General features: G+C 49.3%; 9 protein-coding genes across 9 annotated transcripts; 3 read left to right on the top strand and 6 right to left on the bottom strand.

The window, feature by feature from the left end:
• Positions 1-663: 663 nt before the first annotated feature.
• Positions 664-1,359, bottom strand: CORC01_08112 (uncharacterized protein; the record flags this gene model as incomplete). Its single annotated transcript, XM_022619747.1, has 1 exon — positions 664-1,359. One exon carries the CDS (start codon positions 1,357-1,359, stop codon positions 664-666), a length of 696 nt encoding a protein of 231 aa, XP_022473671.1.
• Positions 1,360-3,474: 2,115 nt separating this feature from the next.
• On the bottom strand, positions 3,475-4,685 carry CORC01_08113 (carbonic anhydrase; the record flags this gene model as incomplete). Its single annotated transcript, XM_022619748.1, has 4 exons — positions 3,475-3,536; positions 3,732-3,940; positions 4,000-4,174; positions 4,232-4,685. 4 exons carry the CDS (start codon positions 4,683-4,685, stop codon positions 3,475-3,477), a joined length of 900 nt encoding a protein of 299 aa, XP_022473672.1.
• Positions 4,686-7,500: 2,815 nt separating this feature from the next.
• On the top strand, positions 7,501-9,024 carry CORC01_08114 (uncharacterized protein; the record flags this gene model as incomplete). The annotated part of the gene is made up of 1 exon (XM_022619749.1): positions 7,501-9,024. The coding sequence occupies one exon, from the start codon at positions 7,501-7,503 to the stop codon at positions 9,022-9,024; it is 1,524 nt and encodes a 507-aa protein (XP_022473673.1).
• A 429-nt stretch (positions 9,025-9,453) lies between these two features.
• On the bottom strand, positions 9,454-11,580 carry CORC01_08115 (alternative sulfate transporter; the record flags this gene model as incomplete). The annotated part of the gene is made up of 12 exons (XM_022619750.1): positions 9,454-9,725; positions 9,783-9,867; positions 9,934-9,997; positions 10,060-10,247; positions 10,304-10,504; positions 10,578-10,629; positions 10,697-10,840; positions 10,902-10,973; positions 11,038-11,105; positions 11,164-11,266; positions 11,331-11,399; positions 11,459-11,580. 12 exons carry the CDS (start codon positions 11,578-11,580, stop codon positions 9,454-9,456), a joined length of 1,440 nt encoding a protein of 479 aa, XP_022473674.1.
• A 1,183-nt stretch (positions 11,581-12,763) lies between these two features.
• On the top strand, positions 12,764-13,999 carry CORC01_08116 (alpha-ketoglutarate-dependent sulfonate dioxygenase; the record flags this gene model as incomplete). The annotated part of the gene is made up of 3 exons (XM_022619751.1): positions 12,764-13,665; positions 13,737-13,816; positions 13,878-13,999. 3 exons carry the CDS (start codon positions 12,764-12,766, stop codon positions 13,997-13,999), a joined length of 1,104 nt encoding a protein of 367 aa, XP_022473675.1.
• A 632-nt stretch (positions 14,000-14,631) lies between these two features.
• CORC01_08117 (uncharacterized protein) lies at positions 14,632-16,182 on the bottom strand (the record flags this gene model as incomplete). The annotated part of the gene is made up of 7 exons (XM_022619752.1): positions 14,632-14,751; positions 14,825-15,116; positions 15,179-15,549; positions 15,633-15,661; positions 15,786-15,842; positions 15,901-15,937; positions 15,994-16,182. The coding sequence occupies 7 exons, from the start codon at positions 16,180-16,182 to the stop codon at positions 14,632-14,634; spliced, it is 1,095 nt and encodes a 364-aa protein (XP_022473676.1).
• A 2,495-nt stretch (positions 16,183-18,677) lies between these two features.
• CORC01_08118 (uncharacterized protein) lies at positions 18,678-20,494 on the top strand (the record flags this gene model as incomplete). Its single annotated transcript, XM_022619753.1, has 4 exons — positions 18,678-19,020; positions 19,083-19,792; positions 19,846-20,270; positions 20,329-20,494. The coding sequence occupies 4 exons, from the start codon at positions 18,678-18,680 to the stop codon at positions 20,492-20,494; spliced, it is 1,644 nt and encodes a 547-aa protein (XP_022473677.1).
• Positions 20,495-20,792: 298 nt separating this feature from the next.
• On the bottom strand, positions 20,793-21,878 carry CORC01_08119 (uncharacterized protein; the record flags this gene model as incomplete). Its single annotated transcript, XM_022619754.1, has 2 exons — positions 20,793-21,734; positions 21,798-21,878. The coding sequence occupies 2 exons, from the start codon at positions 21,876-21,878 to the stop codon at positions 20,793-20,795; spliced, it is 1,023 nt and encodes a 340-aa protein (XP_022473678.1).
• A 1,173-nt stretch (positions 21,879-23,051) lies between these two features.
• Positions 23,052-23,831, bottom strand: CORC01_08120 (uncharacterized protein; the record flags this gene model as incomplete). The annotated part of the gene is made up of 2 exons (XM_022619755.1): positions 23,052-23,290; positions 23,615-23,831. The coding sequence occupies 2 exons, from the start codon at positions 23,829-23,831 to the stop codon at positions 23,052-23,054; spliced, it is 456 nt and encodes a 151-aa protein (XP_022473679.1).
• Positions 23,832-24,733: the final 902 nt, after the last annotated feature.

Raw genomic sequence — 24,733 nt, forward strand, 5'->3', positions numbered from 1 at the left:
ATTATTTCTGAAGTCCGTTGTATGCCTACTTTGGCGAATAACTCAGGATATCTTAATTAGTTCGAGTGCAAGTCCACGTTGTTACACCAGCAGAAGCTGCACATTGGGCGAGTCCTAATGACAGTCGAGAGCAAGTCCGAAATCCGGAAGACAACCGACGCCGTTCAGAAGGGCGCTCAATCGGCATTCCCAGCCCGGCACGTGCCCGGCCATGCTTGACGTCCACGTTAATACAACGCACCAACCAGTCATTCATCTTTCTCTTTAGCTCAACTTCAAGCCATTAAGGACCCAGTTCTAGAGCATATTTCTTGGCCTCAACCCATTATCATTATAAGTCAGAGCCTGTTTGCTTGCAATCACAATACAAATACTCTCATCGTGTGTCCCACGCAGAGTCCCGATTTGTAAAGACTAATATGTGGGTTACGTTCTAAAACAGACAACTTACTTTGCTCAGAACAAGCGGATCTTGACGGCACGTCGCACCAAACGGGTCTATTAAGCGGCACAAGAAAATAACTTGGCAGACACTCAGAATGCACTCCTCATTCAATTCACCTGCTGCTCGGATGATCCACATTCTACTGAGAGATCCAACGGAATGTAAAGATACTTTGACGCTCTTTAAACTAACAAACTATTTCTCACCCTTATTAAAGTCTATGCCTCGCGTACCCAACAACCCGCAAAACCTCTCATCGTCTTCGTCGGTTCCTTCCACTTCGAGTCTACGGCATCCATAAGATACTGAGAGCAGTGCTCTGTATGTCCGGGACTGGTGACAATGGTATCGATTGCAAGCCGCTCGTCGTAGAGCGCGTAAAATTGGCGCCTCCACATGATGGCGCAATGGTTGATGTGGTCCCGGATTGAGGTCCAGTAGAAGTCTCTTTCTGACATCTCATCGATGGTCAATTGTTGTGTCATGTTTTTGTCCGCGAAAGCCCCCCAACTAGCGTCTTCTTGATATTCGGCGACGGAGTCCTTGTCAAAGCATTGCGCCGGGACCCAGTGATTCAATAAGACATCGTATTTGCAGCCTTTTGCTCTCGCCTCTTGTGTTGTGTTGCCGCAAGAGATTCTTGTCCTACCACTGGTGATGTTGTGTCGTTCGCCAGATCCGTAGGTAATTGGTAAGTGGGATATTGCACTACCCTCGGATGAGGTCGTCGCAGAAGGTGTCGGAAAGAATAGAAAGAAGATCAGGACCCAGACTAACGACGTGCCGATGAGAACGAAAACGTGAGAAAGAAGCGTGTTTCGACGGGCGGACTGCCGCCTTGGTGATGTTGGCTCTTCGGTCGATGGGTCGTCCGAGTATTTGAGAAAGGGCTGATATTCGGGTGTCGAAGACATAATTACTGGGTGCGAAGTTGCATGCAGATAGCTTGATGGTCAAATGAAGAGACGCTGTCCAAGCCCGATGATTGCTGCAAGGAAAACTCTTTGTCTTTATTGAGCTATTTGAACTATCCGTGCACTAAGCTCATTCTGATTCCCTTCCGCAAGGGTCGTGCGCAAACTCGCCTGTTACAATTGTTGTTTTGGATTGCCACTCTCTGCAACTGCGTTAGTGACTGAAGCGCTTGGGGTGTTGTTTCATCCGAATATTCGCGTTCTTGGTCCAACCTGATGTTTCAACAAGGCTTAAAGTCTATTGTGTATTTCAAAATTTTGCTTAGCTGCGCCTCTCGCGATTGGATCATCACCTTAGATTTCAAGGATATCCCATGGCTACGTTGGATCAATTGAGCTTATAGATTCAGGCGCATCCAGTGGCAATAGATGTTGTTTCTAGACCCTTGGCTGCCTCGTTAGTGTGGGTATGGATCCCTCATGTCCAAGTTATGCCTACCACCATCCATCCTCCACCATCCCCAGCCGCGACCAATGCTTATAAAATCGTCGAGCCCACCCAACAAGGCTGTCACGAGGTGGCCGATGACGCCAAATCCGCAAGCATTACGGCCAAGTCATTCATTCTCCCCTCTTCTCCTCTTGGTTCTCTTTCTTAACTGTCCTCGCTGCTATTTATGACTCTTGTATAATTATGTTTCCCGGAATAATCTAAACATCCCCCTTCTTCTCATTTCCCATCTTACCCTACCTTCAGATGCACGGCTACAGTTCTCAGACAAGTCGAACGTATATGACGTTGATAAAAATGAAGCGCTTGCCTGCACTGCGTCTTAGTTGAGAGCAATCAAATTATCGAAGGTATTGTGAGCACGCAATGGGTATAAATCATATTTCCCTCAACTTGCTACAACCCTATGAACTAAACCATCATGTCTATCACCACCGCCAATTTCCACCATTTTCACGACAATCTATGCCAAAAGACCAAACACGAGAGCACAGTCTTGATGAGTGCCTCTGAGAGTATTTTGGTGTACGCCTTCTCTTCTGATGCCCTCATCCGTGCCTGACAAATCAGCTAGCGTCTTCGAACATGCAACATATCTCAGAGAGATCTGACACTCCCGGAGCCACATCAGCGGAAGATAGCGCTACCTCATAGGTCATGTGTCGTCTGATAGTCTCAGCCATCGTCCTACAACGCGGAAGATCTCAATACTGAGCTAACTGCTTCGATGAACGCAAAAATTGTGGTCACCCTCATTGAAGTTATCTGAAAACTCCGAAGTCGTCCTTGGCTAGAAGACTTGTTCGGTCGCCTGGCTGTAGCAAGCAGTTTTTGGCGTCAGTAGGTCTGACGCCAGGTATTCAAATGAGACCCACCGACTGTATTAGGCGCCGCACAGCGTAGATAGCCCGAGGCCAACGAAATTTTCAACCTGCTGTGATGTGATTCACATTGGCAGGCATTTTCATTCGCACAAATCATAGTGCTTGGAGAGTAGTGCGTGGGAAGGAAATACAATGAGCTCCCCCTGCTGCTGCTTATTTTTGCTGTGAACGAGCCAAGCTTTCTACGAGGCGACTGTGTACGATGCTATGTTGAAGACCTTGTTAGGTTCCTCGTCTCCAGTTTAGTGAGAAATTTCCTGGACCTGTAAGATGAGTGCGCTGACATTCTTTGTCAGTTGTAAGGTATCGCGTTATCCGCTGCCAGGATTAAAAACAAACGCTTCGGAGCTAGTACCACCAATTGAGGACACGATTCAAGTAATCCTTTCTATTCCAGAGTGAGTTTAGATGCCTGATTCGCATTCAATGTTCGAGTAGCTTGGGGGTGGGAATTGTATGTTTTAGTCACAAAATAGGAAAAGATACGTAGGTGGCTCTAAGTAAGTGACTATTCCGTCCTATAGGAGCCAATGGCTTTCGGGGATTGCTGACTGAATAGTTGGTATTCGTCCCGGTGTTCGCTGTCCATATCCATCCCGCAAGGAAGATGACCGGGGAGTGTCGACATGGCTTGTCTGTTGGTATTGCATTTAGGGAATTGGGTGAATTCCAGATCTATTACTGATCGCTGCGACGACTAGGCTTGGTTGTTGAATGGGCTTAGTCTTTGCGCCCGCCCTTGCCACTCTTGTTCTTCTTGCACGGACTCTCTTCCACGGGATCTGCTTCTGGCCATGTTTAGCGACCTTCATGTCTCACTTTGCGTTCCCTTGTTGCAGGAACACAATGCCTGGATATCTGCATTCTGCACATTCTGCATCATCATTAGATGGGGCTTGTGCTCGAAGCTAGGCTCCTCTGGAAGTAACATAAAGCATGTTTAATTATGAAGATCGTCTAGTAAATCTAGTTCGTACCTTGACTACTCTCGATAATCTGTTTCAGGCTCTCATATGCGTTCTCCAACATGTTTATTTCACCGGGACTGTTTTGGGTATATCGAGCGTTGTACTTCATAATGCTCTTTGCCTTCAGGTAGGTCGCAATATCGAGGTAAATCGGGCGTCCAACAATGCTCCACGCAATGGACTCAGTGCAAGGAGGGGTGGTGAGAGATCCTGTGTATCTGTGGTTCATGTTAGATCGAGCCAGTCAGAGATTTGAGAGCATATGGATCAAACATACTGGTAGATGATGTTCTTTGAGACGTGTTCGGAAAGGGTGGTGAAGTCCAGAGATCCGGTTGGAGCGTGGGATCCGAACTCGGTGACCTTGTCGACATTCTTGAAGACAGCTGCCAGAAGAGGATCGGATGTCTCTGCGACCTCGATAGGAAAGCCAATGACAGCAACAGATGAGCCTAAATTCTAATTAGCCATGTCCGCTAGTGTCACTGGGGCTGTAAGCGATGACTTACCGTTTCCGATCTCGGCCTCCCAAACAAAGTGAACTTCGAGGGGGAAGTGCTCGCCGTTGATTCGGTGCTCACTAGGAGTATGGAAGTGGAATTGGCGTAAATTGTAAGTCTTGCCACGATTTTTCATGGTACCATTTGCGCGAACCTCAAGGAAACCAAAGAGATTCTCGAGCTCGCCGCCCTCGGGATACTGGTCGGGGGTGAAGGTAATGTTTGAGCCCTGGACCTGCTTGGTATTGGACTCTTGGACGTTGATGGGAGACTGGCTTCTGCCGAGAGCACAGGCAGAGTTGCTAGAGCTGATTGAGTGCCAGTTGAGGGGGCCGTTCAGGCCGTCAAAACCAAAAGTACCGTCAGCCCTTTTCAATAGCTGATCCTTCTTGAAGAGGCTGGTTCCATGATGGCAGAAAGCGGCAACCACGGGAATGAGGGAGAGAATAGCGACAGGCTTCATAGTGTGAACAAAAATTGAATATTAAAATCGATCGTCGAAGAGCATAAAAGAGGGACTGGTTCTCCGTGAGATGAGCTATGAATAGCTCTATGAAGATCCGATTAGAGGGCGGGAGATCTAAAGATAATTATACACCAGCACTGCATAGTGGTAGTCAATTGCAAGGGGCGAGAAGCTGTGACATTGAGATGCGATAGTAATTTCGTGGGGCCACGCTGGCAGCTGCCTTCGTAGAAAGCAGCGTCTTGGCATGTTTACGGTCAAGACACCAGAAATCCAAATCCTTGCTTCGTTGAGGATTTGACAGGCTTCTGCCAGCTGCCTGCTTGAGATGAAAGGGGCGGGCGTCCACGCGCTTGGCAATGATCAATCGCGGACGGGACCAGGGGAGACACGGGCAGGGATAGGAGTCAGGACTTGGGAAACACATCACGAGAACGGGGAGGGGGCATTTTCATGTCCGGATCAAGTCAGGCCCAAGAGAATGGGTGCGAACGCTGCCACAATGACAACTAGGAAAGCACGCTGAAAGGTTGCGCGGAACAGGTTTTCATAAGAATGTCAAACTGGGGAGCGCTTGTCGGCAGGGCGTCGCAATTCCAGTGAACGTAGCACAGCGACATCCCGCGTGAACACAACATTCAGCGATGTTGAGCAGATTCGTGAGTCTTGGCCAAACGGTAGATGGTAAATCGTGGCCAAGCAAAAGAGAGGGAGCCAGCTGTTCGGGGCCGACGCAGGTCCGTGAGCGGCTGACTCGCCGTATTGGTGGCCACAGTTTCATTAACCTTTGTCACGTATGTTCAAGAATAGCCGTTTGTCGCTGGGATTCGCGAAAGCAGGCATCCCCGAGTGATGAATCGTCTGAACTCGCTATAGCGGTCTGCGAACACAGCACATGGCAAAGAAAGAGGATGGTGGAGAACATGGGACTGGAAGAGGTGAAGAGCACAAGCAGCCGCCAGCCCATGACGATTGGGTCAAGGTCATTGGTGATCAGAAGACGTTGACGCCAAGAATTGTGGACAGGGCTCCGGGGTTTCCAGAGCGCGCGCCTCACTCGATGCGATAAATGTAGAGAGGCCCATTGTGAGGTACATAGTAAAGTAAGGACTGAGGCCTGGGCGGTCGGCGTAGACGCAGGTAATCTGAGCCCTGCGTGGTTGATGCTGGTCAAGATAAAGTTTAGGGTCCAGAAGAACAATGCGCCTGCGTCGTTGTGGCTTTTGTGATTGGAGCCTCCTTGGTCGCATGCCAAGTACGCCACTAGAGATGAACAGAGATGAACCCGCAGGTCGGTCTATGTTGAGCCAAGACTGAAGGGGGGCCGCTTATGGACATGCCTAGAATGCATTTTTGGCACAAAGCCACGTTGCCCTGCGACTCTACGGCTACTACATGTAGGTCGTAGACTGTAGCAGTACTCTGGGCCTCTAGCATACCGCGTCGGCGAAGGACTGGAACTAGCCTGGTTCCGCCATGAGTAACTCTGTTCAAAGATTACACAGTAGCCCGGAGCGCAAAGACTTCTTCAAAGTTCAAGGTGAAAGTTGCCAAGCCCATGGCCACCCCAATGCGACCCATCCATGCCATCTCGACGGCCTTTCCTCGATGCCCCAGGAACATTCCAAGACTTTGCCGAGGCCCTAAACCAAGACCTTGGGGCACGACCGACTTTCTTTATCAGGCATGGTGCCGCCGTTTCTCAGTAGGTTGGAGCGGGCGTACCGACACCTTGGAACAGGAACCGGCAGGCACATGTGAGCACTGACTTGCGCCGGCGGCTTGTGTCTCACTCTAAGCTACTGCCTAGGGTGCCGTCAGGGATTCCCGTATCCGTTCACGAGTTAGCTCTTCGCCTGGTCTGATTCTTGCGGATACCCTCACCAAGGACGGTATCCCTTTCTTGCGGTTGTGGAAGCGTAGCGAGTCTGCTTCAAACTGCTGAACCCTGATGCCACGGCTCATTTACAGGCCAGAATGGATCGCACAAGGAACCTTTGGGGCGATAGCAAACTTTCCACTATTCCGTCATTGGTCAAGACTTGCGAATACCAACATAAAGTATGAAAGCGCTTGCCCCAAGTCTAGGAATACCCGACAATGTTTTGCTTGCTAAAGTTTGGCACTTGTTGTGGCATATTAAAGTAGGACTATCCAACTGGCAGCTAGTCTCATCCCCGTTCATCCCATCACCATCTTTTGCGCCCACAAGATGCTCCCACATGTGAAGTCCCTCCCACTGCGCTGGGCCGGGCGAGTGGTCATCCCTAGCGCGTAATAACGCTTTGGTCTTGGCGCACTAAATTCAGGACTGCAGCACTGCGTGCGTCAGACGAGGGTCGCCGCGCAATTGGTTACTTTGGTGGCCCTTCCGCTCCAAGGTTTTCGTGCAGGATTCCAAATTCAGGCTCTCTCTGTCAGCAGGTCCAGGACGAGCGAGTGGAGGCGGGACGGCGGTTTGTGGGCCCTGCCGAAATCTTGAGGTTGGAGACAGGTTGAAAATCCTTCTGTAATTATTCCAATTTTCCATCTCCTCCCACATCTTGGCTTGGCACGGCGGCTTTCTTCTGCTTCCAGAAAGGTCAACAGGGAAATCATACTCCGCAGGCACCTATGGGCTTCTCCGCAGTTATCCAAGCCAAAGAAGAGCAATCGAGCAGATTGCAAACTCGAAACGACCCAGTCGGCCAAACCCGAATAAGACCTCATTCACCTGTTCAACATCAACAACGCAACATACCACAGACAAGTCCTTGGCACGTTTTCTCACTTCTCAGCCACCCACAAGCTCAAATCTCCACCCTCATCATCCATGTCGTTTTCCCTGTCTCCTCTGCTAGACACGCTACCGACGGACTCTGTACCCGAGTCAAGCGGGCTTATCCACCCCCGCCCTGCTGTCACTGCCTCGCCTGCGTCATCCATCTGGCGAGATCTCCCCGAGAGCCTCTTCCGCCAGCATGTCGTTGCTCTAGAGAAACTAACCAATGCTGTGCCTGTCGACGCCCAATCCTTCCCGCTGTCATCCCATGCAATAGCAACTTCAGATGGGACTGTGGAGGCACGTGTTAAAGTGCATGCAGATCCCCCCGAGTCTCCAGAGACAATTTGGGCGGACCTTTACCACCGAAACTCCGCCGGCCACCCCGAGCATCCTCGTCACCGCCTGCTATCAACTGCCACGGAGCAACGCCTGGCAAATGACATTGCCTACCTCGTTGCTGTTGGGGAGGGGGCGCAGTCAGTTGCCGCTGCCACTGTTCAAGAAGGCCGGATAAATATCGATGCCTCAACCGGAGGCCTCGATGGAGGCCGCGATCTGGATCAGCAACCACTTGCAGCAAGTCTCAAGGTTACCATCGCATCCGCCGACGCGATCGAGCCCGATTCCCAGGCTTTCCTGCGCTCCGTCTTCCAAATACTCTCTGCCCCGCCGCCTGCCAAGCCCTTACATCGCCTCTTGGACTTGGTCATCCGGCATCACCAAGCCCGCCTCCTCAACCGCCTCCGATCCGCCAAATGGAAGAAGCCAGCCTATCTTGCCCGCACGCACAAGAAACCCCTGTTTGCCGACTTTGCAAACCTCATCCACCGCGCTCAGTTTCTTTACTCCAAAAAAGAAGCAGCCGTGCGGGCGCAGCTTGAACAGGAACTCTTGCAGATGGCCGACTTACTGGAAGCTTTCGAGTCGGAGACGGACGACCACGAGAAGCTGATTGAAATTGCGCAGTCTAGCTACCAATTCTGCACGTCAACCCTGATCGCGAACTATTTTGACCGTTTACAAGCTATCAGGGCAACAGCTCAAATTCAGGCCTGCCTCAAAACTTTGCGTCAGCTTGAAAAGATTGCTGCTTATTACCGCATATGTCAAACTTTGATTAGTTTGTCCCGTTCGCATCCCACCAGTTTCGAGAGCGTCCAACTCCTTTTTCTACCACCTTATGAGGCAGTGCCTCTTACTATAGCCTACCAGCCGTGGGCAAAATCTACCCACGTGCACGCGGAAGTCATTCTATCCGTACATCACGACTTGGAAGGGTCTGACAGTCCCTGGCACAAGCCAAGATGTCTAGGGGCCTCCAAGTACTTTTGCTACCTCTGCTTCTTGTTCATCCGACATCATGGGGCTTACTTTGCCGCCAATACGCACGGGGCTTGCTACGACCAATGGACCATTCCAGACCTTGCTGACTATCCCGAGTCCCTTGCAGAGCACTACAGGAATGTTGTACGAACGATGGATGAGGAAGTTCAACATCAAACGCGAGGCGCGAAATGGAGGCCGGAGCCGATGACAAGCCGAGAGAACTTGATAGGACTAGTAGACGATTAGATTTGATCACAAGACTTCGGCCCAAGCCTAAGATGAGGCCAAAGTGTTCCACGTCAGATCTTTACCCGGACTAGGCCCGCTCCGCACATTTGCACGTCATGACTCTGCCGTCGAGGTCTATTGTTTCAATACCGTAGCGCCCGCTTGAGCTGGCCATGAACCAGGCTGGTCCGAGTCCTGCCTATCCACTCAGCTGCTTTCTCTTGGCAGATCTGTGCAATACAAGCAAAACCTCTTTTTTCCAAGATGGCGGTGGGTATTTGCATATTGGCATTCTCTTTTGTCTGCATAAGAACTACAGAAAAACTTAGCTTGCCTTCGACATTGATAAATTAAGTACTCAGGGGCAATCACTCACCGACCGTTCCCCTAAGCCCCTATTATCCGAGGTCGAAACTATGCTACCCAACCACCTCGCTAGCATTCCCATCAGTACTGATAATAGAGCCCCATTCGATTCAGCTTGCGTTTGTTGAGAATGTAGTACTGCACGTTGGCCCAAATACCACAAGCCGCGGCGGCAGTAGTGAGGCCTGTAATAACGGTCCATCCGTTGCGATACTTTGGTGCATCCTCTTCCCTAAATAGCTGCTTGCCAACAATGCCCGAACAGTTCGCCGCCATGATCAGGATAGCCATTGTGATAGACCGTTCACCGGCGGACTTGGCGTTGGCAGAAACCCACGCTCCGTTAACGGGATCTGCAATGCGGGTCAATTACATGAATCGCTAAGTGTTCAGAAGATATATGAACTTACGCCAAGGGAATGAAAAAGCTGTTGAGAGGGTCAACATAGCAAACCTCGAATTGCGGCCAGCATCTATCAGCAGGTAGTTGCCAAGCTGTATATTATTCATATCAGCTGGGAAATCCGTAAAGAAGAAGCACATAACAAAACATTGACTAACATTGAAGCCCCAGAATATCAACAGGCCTAAGAACACCCATGGGCCACGAACTCTCATTTTATCGCTAGGAACATCGGTCAGTTGAGTTTGGTTTTGATGACGATCTTTTGGCAGAGAAGCGCTTACGCAGCAAAACCCCATAGTAGGTTGATGGGTATAAGGAGCCAGGCGCCAACTGAAACCAAGGCATTGGATGCTAATCTCTCAAACCCCATGGAGCTCACGAGAGAGGGAGCATAAGATGATAGAGTAGAGGATGGCGCCAGAGCAGCAATAGTGAAGATAACATGCGGAATCAGTCTCCAATTAGTTAACTAATTCACGTCAGCATGCATGTGATTATACCGCAGCAAATCGAGTCATGACAAACCGCTGATCTCAGCTCTGGCCAGCTGACCGAGCGCTTTGATTGAGCCTTGGAAGGGTCATCGATCATGACTCTCTTGTAGAGGATTTCAGTCTCCCGCTCCGAGAAGTAGCGGAAGCCAAACATTGAAACTGGGTTGTTGACTTGGTAGGGAAAGCAAACAAAGAAGGCGATACCGACCAAGACTGTGAAAATCCCCTCAAGCTAACAAATGTTAGTCATCTTAAGATCTTTCTTTGCTTGTTGTCTTTCTTTTTATAAATCAACAATGACTTACCAGGAAGAGCCATTGCCACCCAGCAAGTCCAGCAATGCCTCTCATATGTAAGCTGGGACACACAATTTGTTAGGCTTTGATCAACGTTGACGCAAACTTGTCGGTTGTGATAATCTTACATTCCGTACGCAATGAGGCCTGAGCAGGCGCCAGCTAGCATATTGCCGATAAAGAACCACGAGAACCTCTGGCTCGTTTCGTCCCTCTTGTACCACCGCGTCATGGTGAAGAGAGCTGCAGGAATGAATCCTGCCTCACAAAGGCTAAAAATAATCAGTCTTCGGCACATGATGTGACTTAGGTATGCCAGCTATTTGCACGCACCCTAGAAGTATTCGAGTCGCCATGTATGCGCCCAGCCCTTTTTGGAAAGCCTGGAAGGTCGCGACCAAGCCCCTGGTTCTTTGTTAGCGCTGTCAAGCCAGTGTCGTCCACTTCGAAAATTATGGGGAAATATCACCAGGCCACGATCTGTCCTCCAATCCAGAGCGTTGGTCCAATGCGGTATAAAACGAGGTTGCTAGGAATCTAGTAGATGTTGTCAGTTGGATATTTTTCGTGGCTAAATGTCGCTGCCATAACCAACTTCAAGAATGACTATGCCTGCCGATAACAGCTGTTGGCCAACGTTGAATTGGTTCTGTGTTATACCAATATCCTTGAGGAAATAGTCCGTTAAGGCATTACCACTACTCTTGATCAGATATTGTTCCAGGGCAAGTTCTTAAAGTAGTATGCAGGTGGTATTCGTACATGTTGCCACGGTCGAGCTGTAGGGCAAAGAAGGCGAGGATCAACAGTGGCATGATGAGGAAGTCGACTCTGCAATTTCTGGAGTTAGCCCGAGTTGACAGAAGCTAAGGAAAGTGTTCCAAACTCACTTTCGCACCAGCTGCCGCTCTTCCTCCGGCGTCCAATCGATTTCGGGGTGTTCGCCATCGCTGTGATTTTCTGGGCACTCGGCCACCGCCTTGATGTGCTTCTCATCTACCGCGGTTATCATCGTCAAGGATGGAGAGGATCTGGTAGATTTTGTTTCACTGGCGTCGATTCGCAAGAAGCACCAAGCACGTCGAAGGGCCTTGTGATCACTGCAACGTTTTCATATTCTTGTCCAAGAGCTACGGATACGCAACATTCAACCAAAAGCCTTTTTTTTTTTTCCAAAGAAAATTGTACCTTGCCCCTCCATGATCCCGGCTTACCTGTCCAGGCCTCGCCTTGCGGTTTCGTGTCCGACTTCGGGTACATCTATCAAAGTCGGATTTCTTGCTCTGACGGAGCGGTCGTTGCCATGAACGCAACTTCATGGTGGAGTACCAATGGGGCACCACGTGTTCCAGTGCCAATTCTTCGGGTTGTGGTCGAGTCCTTGCATATCTTTTGGGTCCACACTCGGCCGTCTGCCGTGCCGATATATAAGACGACCCACTCTCACACTGATGCCATCGTCTGGATCGCTCACGCCATCGACAGCGACCGCTCAGAACGCTCTGAACTCCCACTTAAGCATCCACACCTTATGCAGCTAGACTTATGTAATCGACTGATGCAATCAGCTCTCAGGATGGCGAATATCTTTCACACCAATCAATGGCCCAATTCCTCGGGTGTGGCCGACCTTCTGGCCGTTGGTCGGCCGTGCTCCGACACACAGGTCTGCTTGCTGGAAATCTCTCCTTCTGCAAAGCTGGTCAGGTTAAGTCCCTGGATATTCAATTAGTCGATGAAATGTTCAAATTGAGGGAGTGGCGTGTCATCCATTTCGTCGAGTCCATGAAATTGATACCCCGTTTTGAGCCTCTGTCCAGTTCTCATGTGCTTCTCGGGGCTGCCAGAGAGCTTTTGACGTCTGGAAAGATTCAAGCTCAGCGAGATCTCCCGGTTGCATTTCAGGAAATGCGGCAAGAGCTCACCTTAAGTATTGCTTTGATGCTTGAACTACCTTACCCACATCATCGCCAACGAATGAGAAGCCTTCTCAGTTGTGTCTCATTTCCACCTCAGATCGCGCAATAATAGGACATTGGTCGACTTGATGCCATCATCTGAGGGGAAATGACGATGGAGTGCTGGCGTCCACAACAACATAAGCTCATAAGCGTTTGAAAATACAGCTTCCAAACACGGAGAGTTACCTCCATCTTGTTTTAGCCTTCTTCGTTTTGCAATAAGATTTTTTTATCATGGCAAATCTAGAGTCTAGAAAGCACGTTTCCCCGGATTCGGGGTTCCCCATTGCCTTGCATCCGCACTTCAATCCCAAAATCAAAGATCACGTACCTCCTGAGTCTTATCATGAGCAGAGATTGCCGGAAAAAGACAGGGCCTCCCTCGCCGATCCCAACAAGACGGCACTCCTTTCGGTCGCTAACAGGATTGATTTGACAGAATCAATCGGTACAGTATTGGAAGGTGTGCAGTTATCGCAGCTTTCGGCGCAACAGTTGGATGAACTCGCGCTTCTCGTCACCGAACGCGGAGTCGTCTTCTTCCGGGGTCAGGACCTGACAACTGAAGGCCAAGTGAAGCTTTTCGAGCATTATGGCACTCTTGACCGTCACCCTGCGCAAAAGGATGTCAAGCATGTGGTCATTAAGGGCAGTCGCGAGGACCACCGTGAAATCCTCAAGTATACCCCTTGGCCTTCGGGAGACTTTCACGCCGACACATCTTTCGAGATCAACCCGCCTTCGTACTCTCTATTGCGCATGGAGGAACACCCCGAGGTCGGCGGTGATACTGCTTGGGTATCTCAATACGGGCTCTATGACGCTCTCAGTGACGCCATGAAGAAATTCGTTGACGGCTTGCACGCTGTACACACGTCGCGATTGCAATATGAAACCATCTTGGACCTTTGGGGCACTGGCCCAAACCGACCTCCCATTGATTCTCATCATCCAGCTGTGAGAACACATCCAGTCTCAGGCCTCAAGGCGTTGAATGTCAATCCCGGCTTCGTGACCGCCTTTGCCGAGCTGAAAAAGTACGAGTCCGACAAACTTTTGGACTTCTTCGCATACCACATTCACTCTGCCGACGACCATGCTGTCCGCTGGAAGTGGCAAGTGGGTAGCGTGGCTATGTGGGATAATAGGTTGTCTTTGTTCTTTTCAAGGGCTTTATCAAAGTCACCTTAGCTCATTTCTTTCTTAGATGTACAATTCACCGTGTCATCCCGGGGACATACGACGCGCCGCGCAAAGGTATCAGAACAACTGTGTTTGGTGAGAAACGTGAGTATAGTGGGAGCTCTTTCGGTTAAACTCAAGCTCACCTTTCTAACAAACTTTTCAGCCTATTTTGATGCGAACAGCGAAAGCAGAGACGAGCGGGAAAAGAGACTCAAACGGAGTAACGGTACAGCAGAATTGCACGGAGGTGATGAAAGGTCCGCAGGGGCGAACACCAGTGCTTGATTTTAGCTATCGAAGCTCCGGAGGCCAAGCACTCTCGGCATTCTATTCACAGATGCTCCAGACGATCTGTCTTTAGCCAAACGGGAGTTTATATGTAGTGGGTCTAGCCCAATCAATCGAGTACAGTCGTCGTCCGCTTCATTACGGTTTCTCAAAATACCACCACCTGGGGAACATTTTCCTCCTTCCGTCGGAAACCTACAGTGTGATAAACCGAGGAGCCTTTCATGTAGAAGACGACTAAAGCTCCTACAATACCTCCCAGGAAATTGAGAACGCCAAAATTGTTACAGACGGTTGATATTGCTGGGTCCGAGTCCCCTTACGCACCTGCTACTAACCCCACATACTCACAAGATGGTCATATGCAGAGAGTTATACAATCCTTCTAGAAGCCGGCTTAACTTCATCCACACCTCCAAATCTTTCTCATCTAATTCGGGCATAATATAATACGTTGCATGTGCAGAAATGTATCTGAAGTTCGTTGGTGCAGCTGGTATCGGCGCGATGTATCGTTTATAGTGGCACGGCGAGCTATGCCTTTTCTGTAGCACTGACTTTGCACCGAGAGGATCCCAAACACCTAGTCAATCCCCACGTTGTATCCGACTCCTGTCCTTTGTTCTTCTTCACTCCCTAGTGACATTCCAGTTGGTTTGTATATGAATTGCAGCGTTGGTTTGTTCTCTGGTAAGTTTTCGTTCGGAACCGCCGTCATCGTTGCTCCCCGTCTCATTCTCCTTATCGTTCTTGCAAGGTCAGCATTTATCTTTCAGTAATATCAGGTCGGATGGGATGCGGTTGGAAAGGTTGATAACTGACTAGTTCTATCCATGCCGTATACTGGCCAGGTTTGGGTTGCACCTTGAGCTGCCCACTTCGCGATCCCTTATTGAACGCGCTTTGGCTATTGGAGTTTTCCAGCGAGGAAGACTTGTACTTGGCTCTCCATCTGAGATAGAACGGTCGAAGCATTGGGATATTGATGCAAAGACCCGCAAGCATGAGCTCGACTGTGCAGAGCATGAATGTCGTCAACGAAGTGCCCGTGAGATTGCCGATGAGATCGATAACAAATATCTGCCAGAAGCGAACAATGCCAATCACGCAGCATCTTCGCAGCGTTAGTTTACAAAACCATGAGGAGTAATAAGGGGTAGAGAGGGGATAGCTCACGCCAAGCCAAGGGCGAAACAGGCAATTACAGCCAGCTTCTCGGTTTTCCGCATTTGCAACTTCCAGACGGTCCAGATGGGTAGGATGACAATGAACAGATCAGTGACGACGTTCGTCATGATGATGCACTTGAGCACCAAAATCTGATCCATGCAGTGGCCGATCCGTTCCACTGTCCATTGCTGGGAAATTGGATCACAAAGGAAGATAAAAATGAAGGTGAAGACCAGGGCCCATACAATGACGACACCACCAATGAGGAAAATCCACCACTTGAGTTGAAGCGAAAACGCTCTGTAGTAGAACCAAAGCTGACTGAGCTTCAAGGACGCCAACGCCCAAAGGTAGATGAGAGTGAAGGCAAAAGTCGCCTAGGTAGTACGCTGATCAGTCATTGCTCGTTGACTCAAGAGCAGGAACAGAAATTCTCCAAGACCACAGATTCTTCGCATACCTTCAAGATGAACTGCATATTGTTGAGCACTGCGCCACATTGTCAGCGCCGAAGCTATGTAAATCAACGTAAATTTTGCAATTGTCGCATCACTGAGCTAATAGCAAGATCGATTCTCCAAATCGCTTGCTGTCTCAAATACTATTCACTTACGTTTTGGGTACACCTCAGAGGTCGGGTCAAAATTGTATCCGACACCAGACGTGAACACTTGGACTTGAATCAGCACGTCTGCGCCTACAACCTGGAAACGACTACCACAACATACCTGCTGCATCCATGCCTATCGTGCTACCTGATAGAAGCTATGATATTTGTCAGGCAAAGAGCAGGGTGAAACTATTCATCAGCCGCGACTCACGCAAGCAGTCAAAGCCAAGATGTCATCTCCGCCAATGCCAATTCCACGATATCGTCCCCAAAGTCGAGCAAATACTACTGCCGCAAAAATTGCCCAAAGAAAACATATAGCTATGAGTGAGTTCCTTGCGCTGGTCGTCATCGCGATATACACCGGTGGCGGCGGCGTCAGCGCTACTGTTGTTGCCATCGAGGGCTGTCGATCGGGAGTTTGGAAACGTTGAGCGGATGAGCCGTGGATGAGTAATGACAGAGAGCCGACGACCGACTACGTAGGAAGGGGGAAAAAAAGAAAGGGATACAAAGACAGGAGATATAGAGATGATGGGTGGCAACCATGCTAGTTCCAGAAGCTCCAGTCATCAAGGTTGTGAAGGTCAGGCAGTCAAGCTCGGCGATATTGTATATACCTGACTTCGATCATGTGTCCCAGCGCCGTGTACTCCGTAGTAGGCAATCTGAAAAGAAAATCATTTCTATGGTGATTTAGCTGAAGCCGGGAAATATGCTCTGCACTGCCGAACTCTCGAGCCCTGGTTCTGGGCACCCCCTGGCATCCTTGAGGCAATGGCCTCGTCTCCTTGTGGACCAAATATGGCAAGGCCTTTCAAGCCGTGACTCGCGACAACAACCTATTGTCGATCTTGAGATGTGAATCCGTTGAATACAAAAGTCCGGTTGTGCAAGTCCTGTCACGTGCGCTCCAATGGATGGCAGCCCCTCTAGCATCTAAACGAGCTCCAGATCTGAGGCTCGACTCAAACACAATTCAAGGACTCTGCTGTCGGACCAATTATCGGTAGAACAGCTTCTGGATTTGGCAGAACTCGGCACAGACGTCAGTTATCTACCAGTCTTGCTTGGAAAGTTGAGCTAGAGAGATGCATGCATGGAGCGGCGATAATCCAAATCAATGGCGTTGCGTGGCAGCCATGGACACCTTGAAGATCATTTTTTTACGTGATTGCTTTGTGAGATAGCTGAGTGCTCGTATATCCTTTCTACACTCTGGGGCACACAACTTTTAGCCATGGTTGACCACAAAACTGATGATCCCCTTGGGATGCGTGGGCCCCTGTGTGTTCCAATCCCGCGTCATCTTCCTTCGGTTCCCGGTTGCGGGTCGCTAAAGAGAATTGACTCGTTCGGTTCCAGGGCAAAAGTTCGTTACAACTTTTAAGCCAGAAAGTACCCAAGATAGGGCAAAGGGAGGCGGGCTATGATCATCCAGCGGCGGCCCGATTGGTTATGATTAGGCATTTCAAATGGTCGATCAATACAACTGGGTTTACAATATCACAGGGTTGCCCAAACGCATTTAAAAGGTCGGTGGCATGAGTCATTGCAAATGGTCGATCTTCTCCTCAAAGAGAAGGGAATGCCTGAACATCAGGTACCCAAATTATACCTAACCCAAGAAAAATATCTCGGCACTGGTCCGACAGTCGGGGCCCTGAGTAAAGAAAGCTTTACGTAGGCCATTTGGTACTTTGACAAATTTGCATGTTGCTTGTCGAGGTTGAATATCCAGGGGGCTTCTTTTGGTCAGAATATGCACGGTGAGGGACGATGACAAGTCACTTACTAGGCTTGAAAGATTCCATCACTTCAATCGTCAGGCTTGGACTATGATTCCGTCATCGACAAGATCTCATTTTGGTTCGGATCCGGGAGAGAGATGAATTAAGTCATTGAGCTCCATGGGCTTTGAATGTACTCGAGCTTTTCTCGTGACCTCAGTATCTTTGCGTAACTACCATGGAGAATACATTCCAATCCACGTATTGGCTTCTGGTCCCTTTGATTTCCACCCTTAATTTTCACTCTGAGCTAGATGGGAGGGTTTGGAAGATAGCAGCTGAAAATTATGGCTGCCCATTCAAACGAAGAAAAAACCGAGCCTGGCTGGATGGTGAACAGATACACAGAGTGTTGATGGAGTGGATAGCTGGTGGAGGTGTCTCCATTCTCGGCCCCCGGTCCGTTCCATTAGGTTGCCCTAGGCGCTTGGAGATCTTTGAACGATTCATTCTAGTGCTGGCCATGTTGCATTCCGGCGGTATGTAATTATGTGCGTCCCCGTTTCGACGACCTGGTGGGTTCATCTGCCAGGATACATTTATCGCGCAACAAGGGACAAGAGTTTTTCGTCGGTCAGCAATTCATCATTAATCAAGGGAAAACCATCTGTTTAATGATCTTGCTTGTCCACAGTCCCAGAGATCAGGACTGGGGATCGTTTCTACCGTGATTAAGAGCGCAAAGATCCCCGCCACTGTTTATTCTTAGTTTACCTCTTGTTGATGGGTTAGTACTGATTGTGTCTGTCGAACTTGTAGGGTATAGTCCAACCCTAGCACACGCGCCGGTGCTATGGCCTCATTGAGGATTCTTTAACGGCCACTAGATTTCCTATCGCGGCATTGTGGATCGTCCCCGCAGGCTTTCTGCACTACTCAACGCTAACCAGTCCTTCTTGCCCAAGTTACCCCTTTGTCAGGGGCTCGTCGTGGTCGTGCTTCAGTCCTGGTGTCCAGGCGGGGTATCTAGGTCGTAGAAGCTCCGAGTCCGACCAGTAAGCGTGTGCCTTTTATCAATGTCCTGGTTTCTGGTGGGCCTCAAACTTTTCGGGATGCACTTCCTTGGTGGTGTGGTGAAGATATATGGGCCATATATAGGTGTCACATGAATATGTGCGTAGCAGAGGTCGCGAACACTAAATTGCTTCAGCCGCCCTTTCGTGCACACTCAGCTAAAGTAGTCCTCCAATTTGTGCTCAGGATGACCTCGTACACCATCCTAGAGGTCCTCAAGGCCGCCTTGAGTCCCAATGCAGTCGTCTACATCGTCGGTCTCTATCTCTTTTATCATGTCGCCATAGCCGTGTACAATATCTCGCCTTTCCACCCGCTGGCGCGTTTTCCTGGTCCCAAAATCGCAGCTGCGTCTTATCTATACGAAGCGTACTTTGACTGGTGGCTACTTGGAAGATACGGCAAGGTCATTGCACAGATGCACGAGCATTATGGTAACTTCGACCAGAATCCTGGTCCAAAGGCATGATTCAGTTCTGACCAGTTTGAATCGCAGGGCCCATTGTTAGAATCAACCCGGACGAGCTTCATGTTTCTGATCCTTACTTCACCGATGAGATCTATGCCGGTCCGGGTCGTATCCGCGACAAGTGGCAACATCAGCTGAACACCGGCGGTGCAGGCCCTGTCTCAGTTACCGGCTTCTCCACCGTCAATCATGAAGTCCATCGTATGCGCAAAGGCGCTTTGTCAAAGTTCTTTTCACGCCAGCAAATGCTCAAGCTTGAGGGTGAGGTGCAAGAGTTTGCCCAGCTCACAGCTGACAAGATGCTCCGCTCAGCGGGCAAGGAGCCTTTCGACGTAAAAGAAGCCTTCAACTGCTTCACTGCAGATATTATCTCCCAATATGCCTTTGGAGAACCCATGGGTTTCATTGCGCAGGAAGGATGGGAGCCCAACTTTGCTACCTGGGTCAAGTCGTTCTTCAAGAGTGCTTACATGATGAGGCACAACGCTCTTGGTCGCAAGATGGCTCAAGTAATGCCCATGATGGCGGATTACTTGGGTGAAGATATCAAGTCGGTCATGAGACAGATGAACGTGGTTATTCCTGGGTATATCAAGGCGGCTTTGAACAATCCTGAGAACGGAAGAGTCTTTGCCGATCTCATGGAATCCAAGACACTTCCTGAAGAAGAGAAATCCATGTACCGACTTTCTGGCGAGGGCTTCAACTTCTTATTGGCCGGGACCGAGACCACTGCTGTAAGACGCATTTCCCTTCCGTCAATCACACAATGCTGATCATCCTACCCAAGGCTACTCTGACGGTCGTAACGTACTACCTGCTCGCCCAACCCCAGACCTATGCTCGTCTGATGGAGCAGTTACAGGGTCTCAACCCATCAAACCTCAGGTGGACAGAGCTCGAACAGAAGCCTTACCTGTGGGCAGTCATTCACGAGTCTCTTCGCATGATGCCTGGAGTCTCTCACAGATCTGCAAGGATTGCCCGCGATGAGGATCTGGTCTACAAGACTCGTGACGGTAAAATGGAATATGTCATCCCCAGAGGTACCCCTGTTGGCATGACATCAATGATCAACCACTGGAACGAAGAGCTCTTCCCCAACCCCGACGCGTTTGTTCCTGAGCGCTGGTTGATTGATGGCCAGCCGAACTACAAGCTCCAGAAGTTTCTTCTTGCGTTCGGGAAAGGCAGTCGGTCGTGTGTCGGCGAAAAGTGAGTTATAAGGTTGAAACCAATAGTTTTTTTCTTCGATGCTAACGGTATTCCTTAGCTTGGCATTCTGTGAAGTCTATCACATGGTAGCTATGATGGCCCTTCGCGTCATCCCGAGGTCTCGTCTATTCGAAACCACCGTCGAAGATATCTCTTACGACCATGACCTTATCGTAGTCCAAACTAAGAAGGGTTCAATTTCTGTGAAGATTCAAATTTCCTGAGCTCCAGGCAGATCGCAACGTTGGGTTGTGTTACTTCGTCAGCGGCTACCGTCATGGCATGGATGAGGTGGCCATGGCCGTCCATCTCGATTTGAATCGCAATCCTATTTCAAACATAGCATGGAAGCCAGGCTGATGATGGATCACTGATAATTTAACATTGTTCTGTTTCAAATCCTTGCTCTTGTTAAGTTTGCAATGCTGCTAACACAAGACGCGGTGCTACATGAAAAGGTGTAACTTTATATCCAGTAGTGTCATGGACCAGCCTCCAGACTCCATCCTCAGGTTGCTGAGCCTAGTAAGAGTCCAATTCTCCTGAGATACACATCTGTACGGCCTCTGCAGTAGCTTTATCTAGGTCTTCCTTTGGAAGATTCAAGGCCGCATTCGCCAAACCGTGCTTATGCTCAACATCTCCGTCAGTCGAGGAGAAGAAGATGCGCGAGTACATCAGTCGCGAAAACCCGTTCCTGTCCCCAGATCTCAAAGCATCGTGGCCGGCCTCCCACCTCTTCTTGGAGCTCTCATGCTTGATGTCCCAGTCCTCATCAGCTGTACTCGTCACCCGCTTCATGCTCTCGAACATGTCTCGCTGGGAAGCCAAGAAGCTCGAGATGTAAAACACATCGTTAGCCCATTTCTGAATGCTAGGAGACTTGTCGTCCTTGTCATCCGGCAACCACTTAAGGTTCAGAAAGGCGGCCAAGCCGCGGCCACACTGAGACCAGGTAGAGGTGTTGATTTTTACGTCGCCCTCATCGAACAGAGTAAGTGACTTGTTCTTAATGTCAAATCCATACCGATTAGGCGAGCCGGCCACGCTGTATTCGTACCAGAACCCACAAGACATGATGATCCATTCACTGACACCGAGCCGTTCAATCTCTTTGATTGCTCCTTCAAATGAAGAGCCGAGAAGAGCGTCTTTCATCATCCCGTCGTTTTTCGGATCCGGGCCCCACGCGTTTGGCATCACGTAAGGGACACCAGCTTTGGCCGCAGCCCGTACTAGTTTGTTCTGAGTCTCCTGGCCGACTGTTGACTTCATGGTGATGATTAAGTATTGTTGTCCCGCGAGAGCCTCCACAATCGAGCTCATTTCTTCGTAATTAACCTTAGCAGCAATGACACCCTCAGGTAATTTGGAATTGCTATCGTGTCGGGTAATTGCGGTGATTGTGTGCTTTCCGCCTTTCAGTAGCTCCCGGGTGACAAACTTCCCCATGGTGCCAGCAGCCTTAATAATGTCAGTCGTCTTCTTCGTGAATTACGGAGGGTTCATTATTTAAGGGGTACCTACTCCAACGATCGCAACTTTTTCGATGCGGTTGACAAAGCCAGTCGGCTGGTCTTTGGCGAATCGGAGACTCCTAGGGGCCATTGCAAAGATCCTCTGAGTGCAAATACTTTGTATATAATCAAGATGTAAAGAAGTCATCAAGTTCACTTAGTTGGCTTGGTTAATGTTGATCAGTTCGAAATATTGCGTGGAAATGGTAAGATGAGCTTGGAGTGCTTTTGCAATATTATCAGGTGGATTGCAGGTTGGCTTTTATACAGGTTCTCCCAGAGCCCACCAGTGCCCAAGATAATGTACATTCTTAAGCAGAGTACCTCCTTAGTCTAGTGCCATCATCGTCGAAAACGACAGCTCAGCAATAAGGTCGTCGCGCGGCGAACCAGATTGGACGTTAGACTCGGATTTACTAGTTTACTAGGCGGAAATAGGTACAGCTGTGGGTATGAGCTTTCCAGAGAGAGAAGTCATACAAGGGCAAGCACTGTCGACGCACTGTTCACACTAGCTGCTGCTCGTATTTCAGTATCATTGACCACGCCGGCATTAAGGTATCCAAAGACGCGAAAAGCAGTGGAGGATTACATTGGGTTCGATTCCATTGATGTCTTTGTCCGCCAATAACGCCCGCACTGCAATTGGCTGCGTGGTTGACCACCGCATTGGCCAAGTGAAATCGTCTTAAGTCCGTCAATAATAATTGCCGGTCCCCGGAAACTTAAGCTTCCTTATTGGGAAGATTTATCTCCGAGGTGTGTCTTTTGGCCGGTGTCGACAGGCTACTGAATAGCTGAGAAAATCGATAAGTTTCTGCACAGTGAAGTCTTCAAAATATTCATTAAAGACAGTCTCACTTGGTGTTTCTCAAATTCGCTTTGATGCCATCTCTCTCCTTGCGCCAAGCCGGTGCCTCAAGCCGAGCCCCACGTCGTGATCACCGCCGCAGCTATGTCCTTGGCATTCTCCGCACCCACGACGTCTTGAATGCGATGCCTCAACGACGTATAACGACTGATGGTCCATCATGGTTCACTTTGGTAATTTTCGTCCTTTTGAGATGCTGGCTTATAGATAGCGTCTCATATGGAGGGTTAGCAGACAACGTTGCCCCGGAGTTGATATCCACTTTGACATCTACAATGGATTCGGAACATATCTTCCAAGGCCTACATGGCGATAGTTGGCAACAATTCATTTAAAGGATGTGAAAGCAATATACAACAAAGATGTATTTGGGCCGTGAGTGAAGTTGTCAGCTTATTCGGTCAAGTTGTCCTCCGCGATGGTGATAGGGTTGACGGTCCATTTGATGCCGTTGTCCTTCGTCCGCCTTTCGGTGTGGGTAGCGTTGGTGTATAAGATGACGTCGGCAAAGCTCTTGACAGGCTCTTTGAAAGCAAGGCTGATGTTGGTGTAGTTGTAAGCCGGAATGGTACCGTAGCCATCGCCGTAGCACTTGTTGCCAGAGTAAAAGACGGCCGGTCTCGTTCCCTTAGCTGCAGTAGCTTTTCAGAATGCATCCTCAAAGTTGAAATAGTCAATACTTACAATCAAACTCCGAGTAGATGAGGTCGCCGTTCTGTCAAGTCTTCTGATCAATTATGTCGGGGGAGGCGTTGAGAGAAACTATAATATTGCAAGCAAACGTGTTCAGACGTCCGAGACTGCGTCAGGCATGGCAAAGACCACATACTCTCAAACTCAAGAGTTGCCTCCTTATTCCTTGTTGACTGGGACTTAGGGCTGGCCAATTTGGCCGCTTGGGTGGTGAGTAATACTGGCAGCAGCACACCAATGCGTGTTGGGAGCACTGCATCCACAGATGGAGTTGTCGGGGCCCCAGTTGAGAAGGGGTGGTACAAAGTTCATGTTGAACACATCGCCGTTATACGGGTTGTACTGGAAACCGATCCAAAGAGATGGCCAACGCTGTGTCTCGTCGGTCTTGACCCAGTTCGCGGGCTGCCTGGGAACCTCCATGTTGTAGGTGGTCTTGGTGATGTACTGACAGCCGGTGGGAGGGCTAAGAAAGAACATGTCTCCATACTCAGAGTTGGGGTAAATGTCGGCTCTGGCTCCCAAGGCCGGTGGAGCGGCGGCGTCAATGATAGAGTTTCGTATCTTGTAAGGACGTTGGGTAGAAAAATAATAGAAAATGAACGACGAGAGATCCTGTCTGTGTAGTTGGCCAAGGTTCAAGAATCAAGGGGAGCATGATGGGATTGGACATCGTTATAAAAGTTGCCAAGTCCCATGTTTTTATCTTAATAAAACAGTCAGTGGCGGAATAATGTAAATAAGATCGTCCGTTAGGTGCAATTTAGAATTTATTTTCCCTTGTGCTTTATTAGTACGACTCATAAGAAAGCGCACGTTAGCCCTGGGACAGCGGAAGGTATCAAATCAATGCGAGAACCGGCCGAGATTGCACACTACTTTTGAACGCCTCAAAGCTTGAGCATTATTCAGTAGGCATCTCACCAAGTCCATTTCAAGTCGAGTATTTTGAACTAGACTTGGAAGAGTCGACACCATCCCGCAGTGGTTTCATGTGGGATGCCTAGCTAGATACGAAAACAGGACATACTATGACTTCGAGTTGCTCTGAAGTCCTGAGGTTCCTGATTCATTCCAAAGGCTCCAGTTGTCGCCTTGTGAAATGATATGATGGAAGTGTTCGCCGCCTTTTCAACAACACTGGCATCCATCAGCGATGATACGAACTAGTGCTATATAAGCGAGGTAATCGTTCATCAAAGACTGCTTGTCCTGACCTGTTCATTAATCAAATATCAATTCGGAGGAGGCTTCAATTGGAGTTAATTTCCTCCTTCTTCCATAAGATTTCGTTTTTGCACCAGTAGCAGCACGGGTTGTATCTCAGCATAAAATTCTTTTAGTTCAATCTTATTCAAGGTTCCTATGCCTTAACGTCCGCG

This window comes from Colletotrichum orchidophilum (genome assembly GCF_001831195.1).
Source record: "Colletotrichum orchidophilum strain IMI 309357 chromosome Unknown Scaffold_68.1, whole genome shotgun sequence".
In the NCBI taxonomy this organism is placed as follows: Eukaryota; Fungi; Ascomycota; class Sordariomycetes; order Glomerellales; family Glomerellaceae; genus Colletotrichum; species Colletotrichum orchidophilum.